Source organism: Antechinus flavipes, chromosome 2 (genome assembly GCF_016432865.1).
Source record: "Antechinus flavipes isolate AdamAnt ecotype Samford, QLD, Australia chromosome 2, AdamAnt_v2, whole genome shotgun sequence".
NCBI classification, from domain to species: domain Eukaryota; kingdom Metazoa; phylum Chordata; class Mammalia; order Dasyuromorphia; family Dasyuridae; genus Antechinus; species Antechinus flavipes.
In genome coordinates this window covers 96,888,517-96,904,201 of record NC_067399.1, presented here as the reverse complement: position 1 = coordinate 96,904,201, position 15,685 = coordinate 96,888,517, and the positions used below count along the sequence as shown (strand labels likewise).

General features: G+C 34.0%; 1 protein-coding gene across 13 annotated transcripts in view; it reads left to right on the top strand.

The window, feature by feature from the left end:
• NRXN1 (neurexin 1) overlaps positions 1-15,685 on the top strand; it is a 1,357,693-nt gene that overhangs the window by 962,491 nt on the left and 379,517 nt on the right. For all 13 annotated transcript variants that reach the window (XM_051975251.1, XM_051975247.1, XM_051975246.1 and 10 more), the window contains one exon: positions 7,516-7,697. In XM_051975251.1, the coding sequence (XP_051831211.1) occupies positions 7,516-7,697 (182 nt within the window). The remainder of the gene's footprint in view (positions 1-7,515; positions 7,698-15,685) is intronic.

The window sequence follows — 15,685 nt, the reverse complement described above, 5'->3', positions numbered from 1 at the left end:
TTGACCTATTCTGTGAATGAGATTAGTATTCCCTATTCCATAAAAGCTTCTATTTGATGTAATTTAATATCACAAACATTGACACCTTAATAGTGGATTATGTAATGAGCTTTAGGTAGAGTGCAATGTGCCACATGGAATTGTAATGACTTGTGAAGAGCAGTGAATTGATTAATGAAAACAGATATGTATAAAAAGGCATTTCGACAACCACCACAACAATGAGGCATTTAGTTTCAAATGAACTGTAAAAATTCACTGGATTTTTCTATAGATACTTCCATTTTAGGGGCTGCTTCTTTTCTCTTTCCTTCTTATTTCATTTGACAATCTAAATAGCTCACATAGATTCAACCATGATCTTTATGTGAATGGTTCTCAAATTGATTTATCCAGCTCTATGCTCTCTGATACCCTCTACTCTAGCATCTGTAACTGACTACTGGAAACTATGGTAACATCATCCTCCTCCTCATCATCATCATTTTTATAATCATCAAATAATAATTACTAGCATTTATATAAAATTTTAAGGCTTTACAAATACTATGTCATTTTAGTTTCACAACAACTCTGGGAGTTAGATGCTATTATTAGCCCTATTTTATAGATGAGGAAACTGGAACCTAGTACAGAACTTAAAAATCCAACACTCCATTCACTGCACAACCTGTGCCATCTAGGACATCTGGGTTTGCATATGCAGTGGAAATCTTAAACTCAACATGTACTAAGTGAAATTTATTGTTCTTTCCTCCAAATGGTCTCCTCCTTCTGGCTTCCCTTTTACTGTCAGGATTGCCATTATCCTCCCAGTCACACAAGCTCACAACCTTAGTATCATCCTCCCTTCCTCACTCTCTCACCACTCTGTACCCAATCAATTGCCAAGTCCAGCTGTTTATAGCTTCATAATGTCTCTCATATGTGCCCCATTTTCTCCCCTGGCACTGACACCACTCAAATCCAGATCTTCATCATCTCACATCTATACAATCGCAACAGTTTGCTGATTGATCTCCCTGTCACAAATCTTTCCCCACTACCATCCATTCTCAATTCATATGTCAAAATGATCTTAAATCTCTGATTTGACCATTTTACTCTGTGACTGAATAAACAACCTTGTTTTCTTTTTCCTTCAGAATCAAATATTAAATCTATTTGGCATTCACAATCCTTTACAACCTGCCTCTGCCTTTCCAGTCTTCTTGCACTTTATGCTGAAAAAAGACATCTTAATCTGGTAGACATCTTAAACTCAACATATACTAAATGGAATTACACTTCTTTGCTATGCCTCACAGGAGATCTTCTTTCTCCCAACTGAGCATTTTCATTGTGCCCCGTATTTGGAATTTTCTCCTTTCTCATCCTTGTCTCCAGGCTGCCTTTAAGTCACAGCTAAAATTCTGCCTTCTCCAAAAAGACTTTCCTGGTCTCCCTCAATTTAGTGCCTTCCCTCTGTTGCTTATTTCCAATTAGTCATGTCTGCATCTTGTTTATACATAATTGTTTATATATTGTCTTCTCCATTAAACTTTAAAGTCCTTCAGTGCAAGGACTATCTTTTGTATTTCTTTATGTTCCTCACACTTAGCACAGTGCCTGGTGCAGAGTAAACACTTAATGTTTATTTACTGATTAAACTTTTTTGCTTTGTTACACACTAAATTAATACCTACCTCAAAGTTTCTAATATATCATCACATAGATTAGGAATTGCCTTTATTCAGAAAAAAATATTGTTAAGATCAAGTAACTATAGAAAGGCTATTTTGATTCTTTTTATAGCTACTTGATTTCACAGTTGTAAATATTCCCTTCACCAACAAAGATCACAAAGATCCCGTGCTTTCTCATCCTATGAAATGCTTGCCCACATTTTCACATGAATTTTTCAAAGAGGATCTGCCAAACACACTAGAGGGCTTCCTCCTGTTCTTTTTTCTACATTGATTTTTATCTTTATATCTCCAGTACATAGAACAGAACCTAGCATATGCTAGGTGCTTAAGAAGTTCTTGTTGATTGGTGATATCAGAATTACCCCTCTCTTGTTTGTCACTTTTTTTTTCAATTTTAATTCTTCTGAGTTTTCACTGGTCCCCTGATTTAGTAGGTCATTTGGAAAACATTGTTATATAAAGCAGTAGTGTCAAATCCAAATAGAAACTGCAATATTGACCCAGAAAATCTCAAATTAACATTATCCATGTTGTATTGTACTTTGATTTATTTTGTTAAACATTTCTCAATTACATTTTAATCATTTGGCCACAGTTGGAGTTTTGTGGAGCCTTGTGGAGAGTTTGATACTTCTGGTAAAGAGATGAGCTTTGGGAGTACTGAAGAATTTAAAGTCATTGAAATCACTGAACAATTTTCCAAATGCATTTTGGCGTGCTTTCCTCTTCATAGTTAATTCCAAGCTATTATCTGTGCCCTACACCATTCCAAAGTGCACATGTGGATGGACTAATCTGAAGATTTGTTTATCCAGCTACATATCACAATGTGGGAAATAAGTATTTTACATTCACTTTGATTTTTAAAACTCCTCTATGTTCTTATAGTCATTCTGTTTGTAATGAGCTAGCTACAATCATTTTGATATTGCAACATAGTAGAAAAAAACATGGGATCTGGCTTCAGAAGACATGGGTTCAAATTCTTGCACCACCACCTCAGGCAAGACGGATCTTTGGGCCTTGCTTTCCTTATCTTTAAAATGTAGTGTTATGCTAGAATTACCTCTGTAGTAACTTCCATTTCTAAGACTCTGCACTTATATTGCTGTGTTGTGCTGTATTGTAATTTTGTTTTTAATTTGAACATTTAGAAAGGCATCTTCTATAGGACCAGCAAATAGCTTGACCAACATTGTAGAGAACATTCATGATCCCATGCAATCTGGTGTCCCCCTAATTTGTTTCATATTCTTCTACTTCACATAACTGTGTATGTCAAAGGAAACTACCTTTTGATCCTAGCTTACACTTCATTTTTCTTCTTTTTGTCTTTAGCTAAACTATTTCCTATTTCTTTCTTTGTTTTTTAATTCCCATCTAACCTTTAAAGCCCAATCCAAATGCTTCAACTTCTATGAAGACTTCCTTGGTTCTAATTATTCTTTCACCTTAGGGTCTTGGGTAGCATTTTGTATCTTTTTGAGCATCTTATTTGGGATAACAAGAAGGGAGGGCATCTAGACCTGGCATTTAAAAACTTCTTGTAAAATTATCCTGGGCCTTGAAAGGAAAAGTGACTGGTTCTATATTTACTCTAGTGTGTGTGTGTCAAAGGCAGAACTTGAAATCAGATCCTTCTAACTGAGGCTGACCCTGTAGTCAGCCAACATATCACACTTTATCTCAATGCACTTATCATCTGCTCTATTTTGTATAAAGCTTGTCTGTGTAAGAGTCACATCCAGGTACTTGACTGTAAACCCTATGATGGCATAGGCAACCCTAATAGAAATCTTTTCTCCCCTTCAGTCCATAACACAATGTTCCACAAGGCAGCAGAGGCTGAATATGTACTTATTGAATTGAAACACATTGTTTTCATTGGCAAGCTGTTGGAAAAAATTATCAAAACCTTTGTCTGAACTACTCTACTTAATTATAATGACATGAACATTATTTTAAAGCTTGGTAGTGATGATTTCCTAATCCCCCCATTTAGTAGAAGTTTGTGGGAGAATGTTAACAGCAGAAGGAATTTGAGAGTGTTAGATCCAAACTAGTTTTAAAAGAATGATATGGAGCTTATAAAGGGGATAGGAGGAATATCAAGGCCTTGACAATCTAATTCCACTGCCTACAATGGAATTGAGCTGATGACTACAAAACAAAGCACAGCCATGAACAAGAAAGAAAAAAGATGACTGCTCCTCAGTGACTTCTCACAAAAAGAACACCCCCCCACCCCAGTGAGATTTGTCACATTGTATAAAAGCCTTTGTGAAAGCAACTGCATTCATTTTCTACCGATGATGCTTATAGAGCCTGAAAGCAATGGTAAGCATGACAGTTTAGACAATGGCCTTGGTGGTTTCTAGGTCTTAATACTCTCCGGAAAAAAAAAAGGTTGGAAGATGAGCTAAAAATCAAATCCTTAGTAATGAAACTTGCATTATTATATTTACTTTCAGAGAGAAGTCTCTATAAATGCCCAAATCTGAATCCCCAAAGCATGATCCTGTACTCACTGGTGAATTCTTTGCTTTAAAGTACCAAACAATAATCTGGAAGGAAAAAAGAAAAAGGGAAGAAAAAAGAAAGATGGGCCAGCATATGGCAGGAGAGAGGGATAACAGATGGAGAGCTGACATGTGCCATTAGAATGCAAGATTTAGAACTGGAATGAAACTCAGGGACCATTTAGTATAATACTTTAACAGATGAGAAAACTGAGGCCTGAGAAAGTTAAGTGATTTGCCCAGGTATACACTAATAGTTACCATTAGAACTGAGATTTGAACCCCAGTATTCTGATTTCAGAGGACTTATACAGCCCCCTGGAAAATAAAAGAAAGGATCCCTGCTTTTTTGATACACAGGAAGGACAAGTATGGGTGACTTGCACAGTGAGTATTTACATTATTGAGGTCATAGATCTACTAAAGTAGACATTGATTAAGCTAAGAAAAATTGTTTTGTATCAAAATTAGAATTGTAGCATTTATTAGGGCTAAAAATGTTATAAATATCTTGACATTTTGATGTCTTCATTTGGCATAGTGGGTAGAGGGCTAGACTTAGAATGAGAAAAAAACAAATTTGGATCATCCCTTACATATTTAATATCTATGTGCTAATAAGCTAGCTCTTTGTAGTTGTGTGACCTTAAACCAATCACTTAGCCTCAGTCAACTTCAATTTCTTCATCTATTGAAAAAAGGATAATAGCATCTATTTCACAGAATTGATGGGAAGGTCATATATATAAAATCAAAGAGACAAAGAGAGAAAGAAAGATCATTTTGCAAAGATTAAAACCCCAAATAACTGGTAGCATCCATTCTTGATGTAAGTTCTTAGATGACAGGCACTGTTTTTTTTTTCTTTTATATTCCCAGATCTTTCACATGTCTGGCACAGTAAGTGTTTAATAAATACTTGTTGATTAAGGAATTGAGAAAATTTAGGCCTGGAAACATTGTGTGATTTAATCCAAGGCCACTGAGCTAGTCCACCATTGTCAAGGACATATAGTAACCAAAATAATTAATCTTCCTAATTTTGGAGCAAAAAAGTTAGATCTTTTATTTCTAATATATATCTAAACCTCATTAGATGGCCACCTTAAACTGTTTTGTTATTATAGAAGTCCCCCAAATCCTAGCCTTTTTATTCCATTACCTCAATCTATTTGACTTTTTTTTCTTACCTTCACATTGCCTTTCAAAGAAAACTTATCAAATTATTTTCCAATACCTTCTAACCCCCAGCTGATGGTTGTTTCCTTAAGGTATTCATCTAAGTAACTCTAATAGTTTTTTGGAAGTTAGAATCCAAAACTTTTCGATTTCTTACAAAGGCATTTTTCTGAAAGGGAAAAAAAACACATCAAAAACTTATTTCTGACTGAATTCTGCACCAATTACAATCTCTCTTCTTATCCACTGGTTTTTATTAAAGAGGAGGAGAACCCTTTGTTTACTAAATATGCCTTTCCCTGTTCTCACAAAGGATTCTTTATTTAATTCAATGTTGCAGAATTCGGTGATGGCAGGAAAGAAAACATACATTTGATAAGTTATCAAAGTTGCTAAAACAAAAGGTTTTTTTGATTTAAAGTATTGTGTTTCATCATCATCATCATCAATTATTTAAATTTCCATGAAAAGAGGACCTAGTATTATACATAGTGCTGTGAATATAGGAGTAAATTTGGAATAAAGTATATGTGTGAATGATACTAGATGTTCTGACTGCTACTAGATATTGCTTGTTAAGTAAGACTAAGCTTATTTTATACAGAAGTTATCTATTAATATGCAGTGTCATAGCTTAACTAGTGAGACTTATGGTTGCTCAATCATTAGTTATCTATCTGTAACACCAGATTAAACCCTTTCTTTCCTTGAAAAAGTTGAATAAGCTTAGTTTTAATTTGATCCACTGTCCTGAATGACCCTCTCATTTCTTGCATACCTACTGTAAGAATGAAGGTTAATTTACATATTTCTGCATCTTTAGGATGTTATGTCAATATTTTCTTTTTTAAAATAGCAAATAAGTACAATTGATATTTATTTCTAGTGTCCTTAGTAATCCTGAAAAACAGGCAAAACATCTTAGATTCCATGTCTTATTAATATTTAGTACTATACGGCTTTGTATTTGACTTGAAAAGATCCATCATTGCATCAATGTAGATATTGTTTCCACTGATATTTGTCATATTTCCTCCATTTCTTCCTATGATATTATAGTCACCCGTTTTGGTGGCAAATCTCTACAAACAGGCTGATCCTCAGATGACAAATATCACCAAAACCATAAGTAAACCTTGCCAAAGCTTCATTTCTGCTAATATACAGCCTTTGAGAATTGTGAATTAGTTGTTTTGTATGCTTTCTTGCATTAGAGCAGAACTTCAGTTGATGTGCAATTTTTTTTTTTTCTGAATCAATTGGAATTAAGTGACTTGCCTAGAGTCATACATCTAGGAAGTGTTAAGTGTCTGAGACCAAATTTGAACTCAGTTCCTCCTGACTTCTGGCCCGGTGCTCTATCCACTGCACCACCTAGCTGGCCTGATCTATAATTCTTTACAAAATTTGCAGTCACATTTTATTTGATCAGCTACTATGTGGTTCAGTACATGAAATACTTGGGAGACTTCAAATCCTGTCTCAGAAACTGTGTTACTCCAGTTAAGTCAGTTAATTTCTCTATATCTCAGTGTCTCATCTGTGAAGGGAGATTATAATGATACCTTCCATCCATGATCAAATAGGATTAAATAGAATGTTACATGTAAAGCACTCTGCAAAACTTAAACGCATTTAATAAATACTTGTTCTAATTACTAGCTATTATTGATCCTTATAGCAACCTTAAGAGGTAGACAAGGTAAGCAATATACTCATTTCACAGATAAGAGAACAAACAAAGCATAAAGAGCTTGCCCAGAGTAACATGACTAATAGTAGAATAAGGATTAACACCCACCTCCACTGAATCCTTGAATATGGTTTTTCCTACTCTACCCATTGCATCTTTTTATCTCTTTCAGTGGAATAGGAAGTGAATAATACAATTTTTTCCCTGAAATATCTGCTAGTAGATTTAGTGAGTATATTTTAAAATTGGTTTTAAGATTTTAAAATTTAAAAGTAATAAAATAAAATGCCATTCTATTTTACTTAAAATATCTATATCTTCTTTTTCTCTTTACCGAACCTATTAGACTAAAGCCAGTTTCTAGACTAGTGACAAGGTTGTATAGCCTTTATGGAAAAGGATTGACCTTATCATTTTTTTTTTGTTTGGTTTTCAGCTGGAACAACATATATCTTTAGCAAAGGTGGTGGACAGATCACATACAAATGGCCTCCTAATGACCGGCCCAGTACACGTGCAGACAGACTGGCCATAGGGTTTAGCACGGTTCAAAAAGAAGCTGTACTGGTACGAGTGGACAGTTCTTCAGGGCTCGGTGACTACTTAGAGCTACATATTGTAAGTACTCTCAATTCAAAATGGACTTTTACTTTTCTTAAAGTATTCTTTCCAAATTGTTCTTACTATTTTTCAATGGTTGTTTTTCAGATATACTGGTTTTGATTTCCCAACTGGTTTTAGTGTAATGATAAATAGCTTGTGGTCAAATAAATATGTATGTGTATATATATATATATACATATATATATACATATATATATGTATATATTTGTTTTTTATTTACATTACTGTGGGGCTTTTTGAGTTTAAAAAAATGGGATTTTGAAGACTGGAGAAAATACTTTGGAGCTAGCCTTAAAAAAATAAATAAAATTTGCCTATTAGTTGGGCAGGAATTAGGATGGTTCCAGTGGTGCAACAAGAGAACTCAAACTAACTTTGGTCTTTAGGCAACCATCCTAAAGACCAAAGTCAGTTTGAGTTCTCTTGTTGCACCACTGGAATCTCTTTTCCAGAGAAAAGCAAAAGAGCCTAAAGTAACATAATATGAAAAAACAAAGTCAAATACTTGAAGTCTTATAAAGGATTCAGTGAGAGAGTGAAAGTAAAGGAAGACAGAATTTGTAAAACTAAGGGAATGGTTCTATAGTTACATTTGTTACCTTGCAAAATCCTTCCAATATCATACTCTCGTGTAGGATGTACAACCTAGCACTAATATTCCAATACTGTAACCAAGGCGTATAGCAAATCAGTCATTTTTTAGGCTTCCATTCTCCAAGGAAGTTTTATTTATCTTAGTTTTGCATCAGACTTTTGAAATTTTCATAAGATCTCTAGAGAATTGGAGTTATCTTGAAAACTGAATTTGTTATTAATCTTTTTTTTTAAAGGGATATACCATCATTATTTTATGGTGATAAACACTCTTTTGAAAATACACTCGTCACAATAGGAAGCCTTGAAAAGTAATTTCAATTGTTTTATAGCAAATAAGTAACAATTGAAAGTATCTTGATATTTATGGCATCATAAATAAATTATCAGAAAAGTTTAAGTAGTACAGCAAGAAATCTTACTGTTTAGGATAACCTCAAATTACTAAATATATTTTCTCTATATTGATTTAAGAGCCTTGTTTCTTTAAAAAATATATACATACACAAGTAGACATTCAAGAGTTTTGTTTTTCTCTTGAAAGAAATTACTTATTGATCTATAACCAATTACACTTTTACTCTGAGAAAAGGTTCTGCAATGATTACTTTCAAATCATATGAGGTTATGTTATCGAATTGTCCAAGTCACTGTTGTTTGTTTTGTGGTCCAAAGGTTTTGTCCTACAACAGAGGCATTTTTTTCCTATCATGCTCAAACATGGACTTAGGATCTTCTTATCCTCATAAGGATCTCTTTTTGGTTCTCATTCATTATGAGACTGGGAAGAAGTTCAAGGCTATGTTTGATCAGAATTGGAAAGAACTTTCAAGTTCCAGAAATTATTGGCAATTGTGCTATTTTTGAAAAGGAAATGGATTTTTCCCCCTTTTCTTTTCAGCAGAGGAAATAAAATGACCATCAGATCTGTGGTTTTTTTTCTGTTATTAAAATCTACCTTTTAATCTTCTCTTGGCAATGTCTGTGTATATAGATTAGAGGTAGTGACCTGAAGAGTAGCAAACTTCAAAAAGGACAATGGAAGTCTTGGAAGATTTGAGTATACAGAGGAGGGATATGGAGGGTTTTTAGTGAAGTTGCTCTCTAACTTAGTAAGGCTAACTTAGTAATAAGAATAGACTAGAAAAAACTCTTTAGAGATTCTAAGAAAACACTGAAATAATTTCCTTTGTATCACTTTCATTAGACCTAAATAATTATATCTTTGTGAATTAGTAACAAAAACTAATAATTAAAATGTGAACTAGTAACAGAAAAGAAAAACAAAAATACCAAATTGTTGTCTATTATTGTTATTGTTTGACTTTGGCAAAGAATATATTTAAGATGTGATGTTGGCTGATACAAAACAGATGTATTATATTTTTAAATATGAAAACATTATCTGTGTGTCAGAAGTACTCGAAAAGTCATATAAACTTTTGTCAGGAAAATGTGAACTAAGGTCTGAGCTGATTTAAGCAATCCATTCAAAATTGATATAATGAACAAGCAACCTGGAAGATTATGTTAATTAAACATAATGAACTGATGCCCAGTCTAGTCAAAATGGTCCAATGTAATTTCAAAAAGATAAAAGTTGAGATCCACTTGGCATATGTTTTCATCTTCAATTTAATTATTTGACATGGTTTTGCAAACTATTTATTTATTCAGTATGATCTCAGTGAGTTTTACCGAATGCAAAACAAATCATGTTTTGATCTCTCATTAGCAGTAATATGTTTTTATGTCTTATGTTCTAAAGTAAAATTTCTTTTGAATGAAATGGCAGCTTTTCAAAAGTTGCCCTTTATTTTATTTTATTATTTATTTTAATTTTGGTATGAATCCTAGTAAGACCACTATCATTCACAGTGGCCATTTTATGTTAATAATAAAGGAACAGATGAACTATATGGGATTGGTAGACGAAGAAGTAAGAAACAAAATGGTGATAAGGAAGTCAGCCATGAGAAAAGAAGCAATAATGAGTCAGAGATGGCTCAACATATGAGAGGCAATATTTAAAAAAATAAAATTACATCCCTTATCTTACATCTTATCCAATGTTTTTATAGACAGTCATTTGATGGCTATTTCTCATTTATATAATTAAAATAGGTCTCTTTTTTCCACAAAAGATGAAGTCATTAAAAGTTTTAAAAGTTACTGTATACTGTTGCTGTTGCTGTTGAAATATGGTTTGTGTATTGTTAGGTTTGCCACACTAGAAATTTAAAAGATTTTGTATTATTATGAAAAGTTTTTGACCTCTCAGACCATTTGAATAGATCTCTAGGATAACCAGGAATCCCTACACTATATTTTGAGAACTACTGGGCTAAGAATCACTAAGGGTTCCTGCCAGTTCCAAACTCTTTGTTCCTTTATTTTTTAAAACATTTGCATCACCTGTACAGCTGCTATGGAATAGAGTTTACAGAAGGTGCTTAATGCGTGCTTTAAGTGAATGTTGAAAAAATTAGCAGATTTGTGGATTTTTGTACATTGAACCTTCATTAGAAGAAGCACATATAGATTTTTTTTAAAGCATTCTATATGATAGTCATTTGTATGCCATTCACTCTGGAGTACTATAGTATAAGTGTTTCTTCTGGGGTATGTGTAGATATATGAAAAATATTCAGTATAGTCACTCCTGCAGGCATGGGCCCCAAAGATCAGTTTAAACAAGTTAAATGGAGAGTGTTTAACACCCACCCTCACTTGCAAAAGAATGCCCCTGTCAATGAAGACTCATTCAAAATCATGAATATTAATGTGTGCATTGGTTCTGATGGAGGGAAATTTCACTGAGGGCTGAGGTGAGGGTTGTTGAGTGTTCTTTGAAATGCTTTCATCTTGGGTGCATGAAAGAGCATTGCAAATTCGATTGGTGAATTGTAGTAGTACTTGCCCTAAATGTTTCTTCTTTGTACTTTGCTGGGCCTGTAAGCCTTATTTTTGAAATTTAGTTCTTAATTGGTGCTGATTTAGAAGGATATCTTTTGATCAGCTGCTTTTATAGAGAATGGAAGCTGGGTGTATTTATAGTAAACATTTCATCTCCCAAAATAACTACCATCGATACAGGTGACATTCCAAGTTTTTGTAGTGTCTCTTCATTTTGGTACTCCTAAGTTATATATTAAAGTATTGTACAATAATAATCTCCATCTGTCTTCAATAAGAAACTATGAATATATAGGCACAGGTCTTCACTAATGAAAGCAAAATCCACTATGTCTACCATAATCTTTTTTCTAGTCAAAATTGCTCTCTACCTGAGATACTTTTCAAAATCAAAGCATTCAGCAATGTTCCTGTACTTTCAGATGTTAGTATTCAAAGTCCCATCCAAAGCCATGCAAAATTGTCTTATGTAAAGGGGTTGGTTTTCTTCAGCTTTGTAAACTATCAGAATGAATTTATTTCAGCTTATTGGGCTTAGAAATTCTTGTTGTGTGGTTTGATTTGATATGCTTTTCATTGCTTTGGCAGAGGATTTTTTTTCTTAGAAATATTAAATACCTGGTTAACTTTTGTATTACCTGTATCTCGTGCCGGAGTGTTCTCCTTTCTCATCTTTATTTATTGAATCTCTAGTTTCCTTTAAGGCTTCCTGTCAAGTTTCACATACTCTTCTGTAAGTCTTTGCTGCTGCCAAATTCTGAAATAAATCATTAAGTTGAAGAATAAAGCATCTTTAAGAGAGATAACAGGGTGACAAACTTACCACCCTGGGGATGTCCCATGAGGGCAGAACACAATGAATTCCCCACCTCCAAGATTCATATAAAAGCTTCTTATATGGTTAGGAGAAAAGTGGGAAAGAAGGCAGTATGAGATAGCAAGCCACTTCATTCTGGGTATTTTGCCCTCATTGCCATGAATTCCAATGGAAGTGGATAAGAACATCAGAAGCTGAGATGAAGCTTGAACTAGGCAAAATCTCTCCGTTAGGAGACTTTAGGCATGTTTCAGTGCAAGCCAATTAAGAGTTACTATCTTAAGAGTAAAAAAATAAGAACATTAGTGTAATTCTAACATTACAAGGATCATTTATGGAAATGGCAGTCCATATCACATTTGGTATTAATACTATCTGTCAGTATATTAACAATTATCTGTCATTGCTTATCCTAATTGTTACTTCTTTACCTTCCTCATCCCTAATTAACTTAATACTTATTTCATATGTATTCTTTATTCTTTTATTTCCAAACTTTCAGGAATTATTTCCTTTTATTTTTGTGTCCTAAGTGCCTAGCAAAGTGCCTGGTTCATAGTAGTCTGTAAGCATTTATTAAATGTTTATTATAAATCAGCCACTGTGCTAAGCAGTAGCGATGCAAAGAAAGGCAAAATACACTTAGCTCTATCCATACCCGATATAAACAGAGTAGTTGCAATGGAATCTCAAAGGGAATGATAATGCTTAATAAGTGATTCTTGAATTGAATTACCTCTTTTAAAGTGCCATCATGAAGAGACCGATCAAAAAGCAAAAATCATTGACATTTGGGCAAAGTTTTGAAAGTTTTCTTGAAGGATGTGATGAGAGAACACCTGAAGGAGCATAGTTTTGATTAAAGGGAACCAGCAAGTCACCAGGCAGGGGAGGTCATGCTTAATTAACCTCTTGGAGTTCTCTGAAGATATTACTGCCATGACAGATAAGAAAAGCTTGGTGGACAGAGAATAGTTGGTTTTTACAAAATATTTGACAAGATTTCAGAGCAGCTATTGGATGAGGGAGGGAGAACAACACAGGACAAAGACATAGATAGAAACCTATGAATGGAGAGCTGTCTGCTTTAGGACCAATCCAGGTTAATTGAAGAAGGGAACATTTCAAGTTGAAATCCCTGTGGAGGCCACAGATCAGAACTAAGGGAAAGCTGGGATCAGACTACATGGTATGATTTGAAGGTACTTCCTAAGTGCACTTGACTCAGAAATTAGAGGAAAAAATGAGAAGAAATGAAGCATGCAAATAGGTCATCAAACTGATTGGTAGAGCAAAGTTCTAAACATAGCATAGGAGATCAATGGAAAAGGGATAGAAGTATTATTTAAAAGCAGGGAACCAGGCTAAGGAATCAGTATTTACTGAGTCAGGAAATCATTTAGTGCACTATTCAGGAAAACTCTTTTTGAACAGTTACAGAAAATCACTGAAGCTGGAAGACTAAAACACAATACAAGCCTAAAAATGAAAAACATATGCATATACCTACAAACATACAAATATGCACACACACATGCACACTCGCAAACACACATCCCCAAAGCCAAAAATAAATACATAAACGAAGATGCAAGCTTATTGGACTATGTCAGCTAAGGGCCAAAATGCAAAATAAAAGTAGTCATGTGACATCAGGGTCCAATTTGAGCTGGTTTGGGGACACAGGGAATGGGACTAGTTGGGCAAAATATTTCCTGGGGGAAAAGCTCACCAGAGAGCATGCAAATTAATAGTAGTTATAAATAATCCACAACGTGAAGGGAGAACAAAGGATTGAGGATTTGTGTCATTGGGCAGCATGTACATTTATAGAGTTCTGAATAAATAAATAATTTTAAATAATCTATTTGCATGCAATGAGGGAAAGGAAAATTGTTAACTGAAAAGGTTGCAAAAGGTGGAGTCCAAAGCTTGAGGTCTAAAGCAGAATCATATTTTATTGTCCTTAAAGAAAAATATCTGGAATCCTATACATCTGGAGAAATGGTAGTAACATACTTAAAATGGAGAGGGAAAAATTGTACAATAATTTTTTTTCTAAGACATTCTACCTCTGAAGCCTGGCTCTCATCCTCTCTCTTTTCAACCCCAAAATTAACAGTACAGACTTGAAAGGGATGAGTCTTTTCAGTAGAGGTCAAATTGCATTGCTTTTAAAGGTTGAAAAATAGGCATGTAAAAGGAACCTTGGGAGTGCTTTAAGATTTTTAATATTCCTGGATATTTTTCTCCCTTAAGTGTAATAATCTGTTATAGAAAATGTGAAAATTTCCTTTTACTTATAATCTTTCTATAATCTTTTGTCTGTAGTTTTCCATTACAGGGAATCCACATTTGGCAAACTCTCTGTGGTACATAGTATGAGGTAGAATTCCATAGGGTTCTCATGAAAACAAGGTGGTAAGCTCCAGGGGCTTCTCACTTACAACCTATTGATACCTCCTCACACATGAGACAGAAGCTGAGTGCCAGGAAGTCAGAGAAGGGAAATGTTAAGTGGAAATAGTTTAGAAGATTTCTCTCAAATTAGATGAAGTTGCTAGTTGAATTTCAATTTTTAAAATCCTAAACAGGTGGTTACTTTAAGAGGTTGTGCAAAGAAACGTTTCTTGCCTAGGTTGTTTATTATAAAAATGTATAAACATCTGTAGTATGTTTCCCCACATAACGGTTTGATGAATGGGAGCTCATGAATTTACTAAGTGTGTAAGGAAAAGAAGGGTAAGTGGAAAGATAGCCTCCTGGGCTATTCTATCCTCCCACGGAATATTTTCCTTCTGAAAAATTCTATAGTATAACTATCTCCTTTCTAGCATGTTCTTTCTCTCTCCCTCTCCCTCTTCCTTTCCCTTTTGCTCTTATCTTCCCTATCCTCTCTCCCCCTCCCTTTTTCTGTTGTTCTCTCTCTGTGTTTATCTCTCTCTCTCTCACACACACACACATACATACACCCCATTATTTTGTGTCCTTATATCTTTTTCCTTCAACATTGCCTATTATAATCCCTCCTGTGATGATTGTGTCTCCAAAGTGAATGTTTACATTTTTATCTCCAGTCATCATGGGATAGGAATATTTCACACCTGATGCTGAGCAGTGTGCAAGATTTAAGACAAAAGATAGGGTTCTGAAATAAGTTTGATGATTGAGTCCCTTTGAATAGTATGTATATAAAAGATTAATTTGAACTAGGGTCTTCCTTTTATGAATGAATGAGTATAATTAGTTTATCAATTGTTTACAAGTAAATAGTTCTAAAATGTTTCAGAATATGTCAGCAATAATCGTAATTACCTATCACTGTGCAAAGTATTTTCCCAGAAGAATTGGTAAAGTAGAAAAAGTATTAGCTCTGAAGTCAGAAGTTCTGGATTAAAATTCTTCCTTAATATTTGGACAACTCACTTAATTTCCTGTGTCATAGTTTTTTCAATTATATATACATATACATATATACATGCATACACAAATACACATATACTATCTACTATTATGTATATATAAATATATATACACACACTACTGTATATACAGGATTTGGACAACTTGATATAGAAGATGCTAAAGAGATCTGTTTCTATGATCCAAAGAAAAAGTCCTGGCTTTCAAAGAGTTTATACTCTGATGTAGGAAT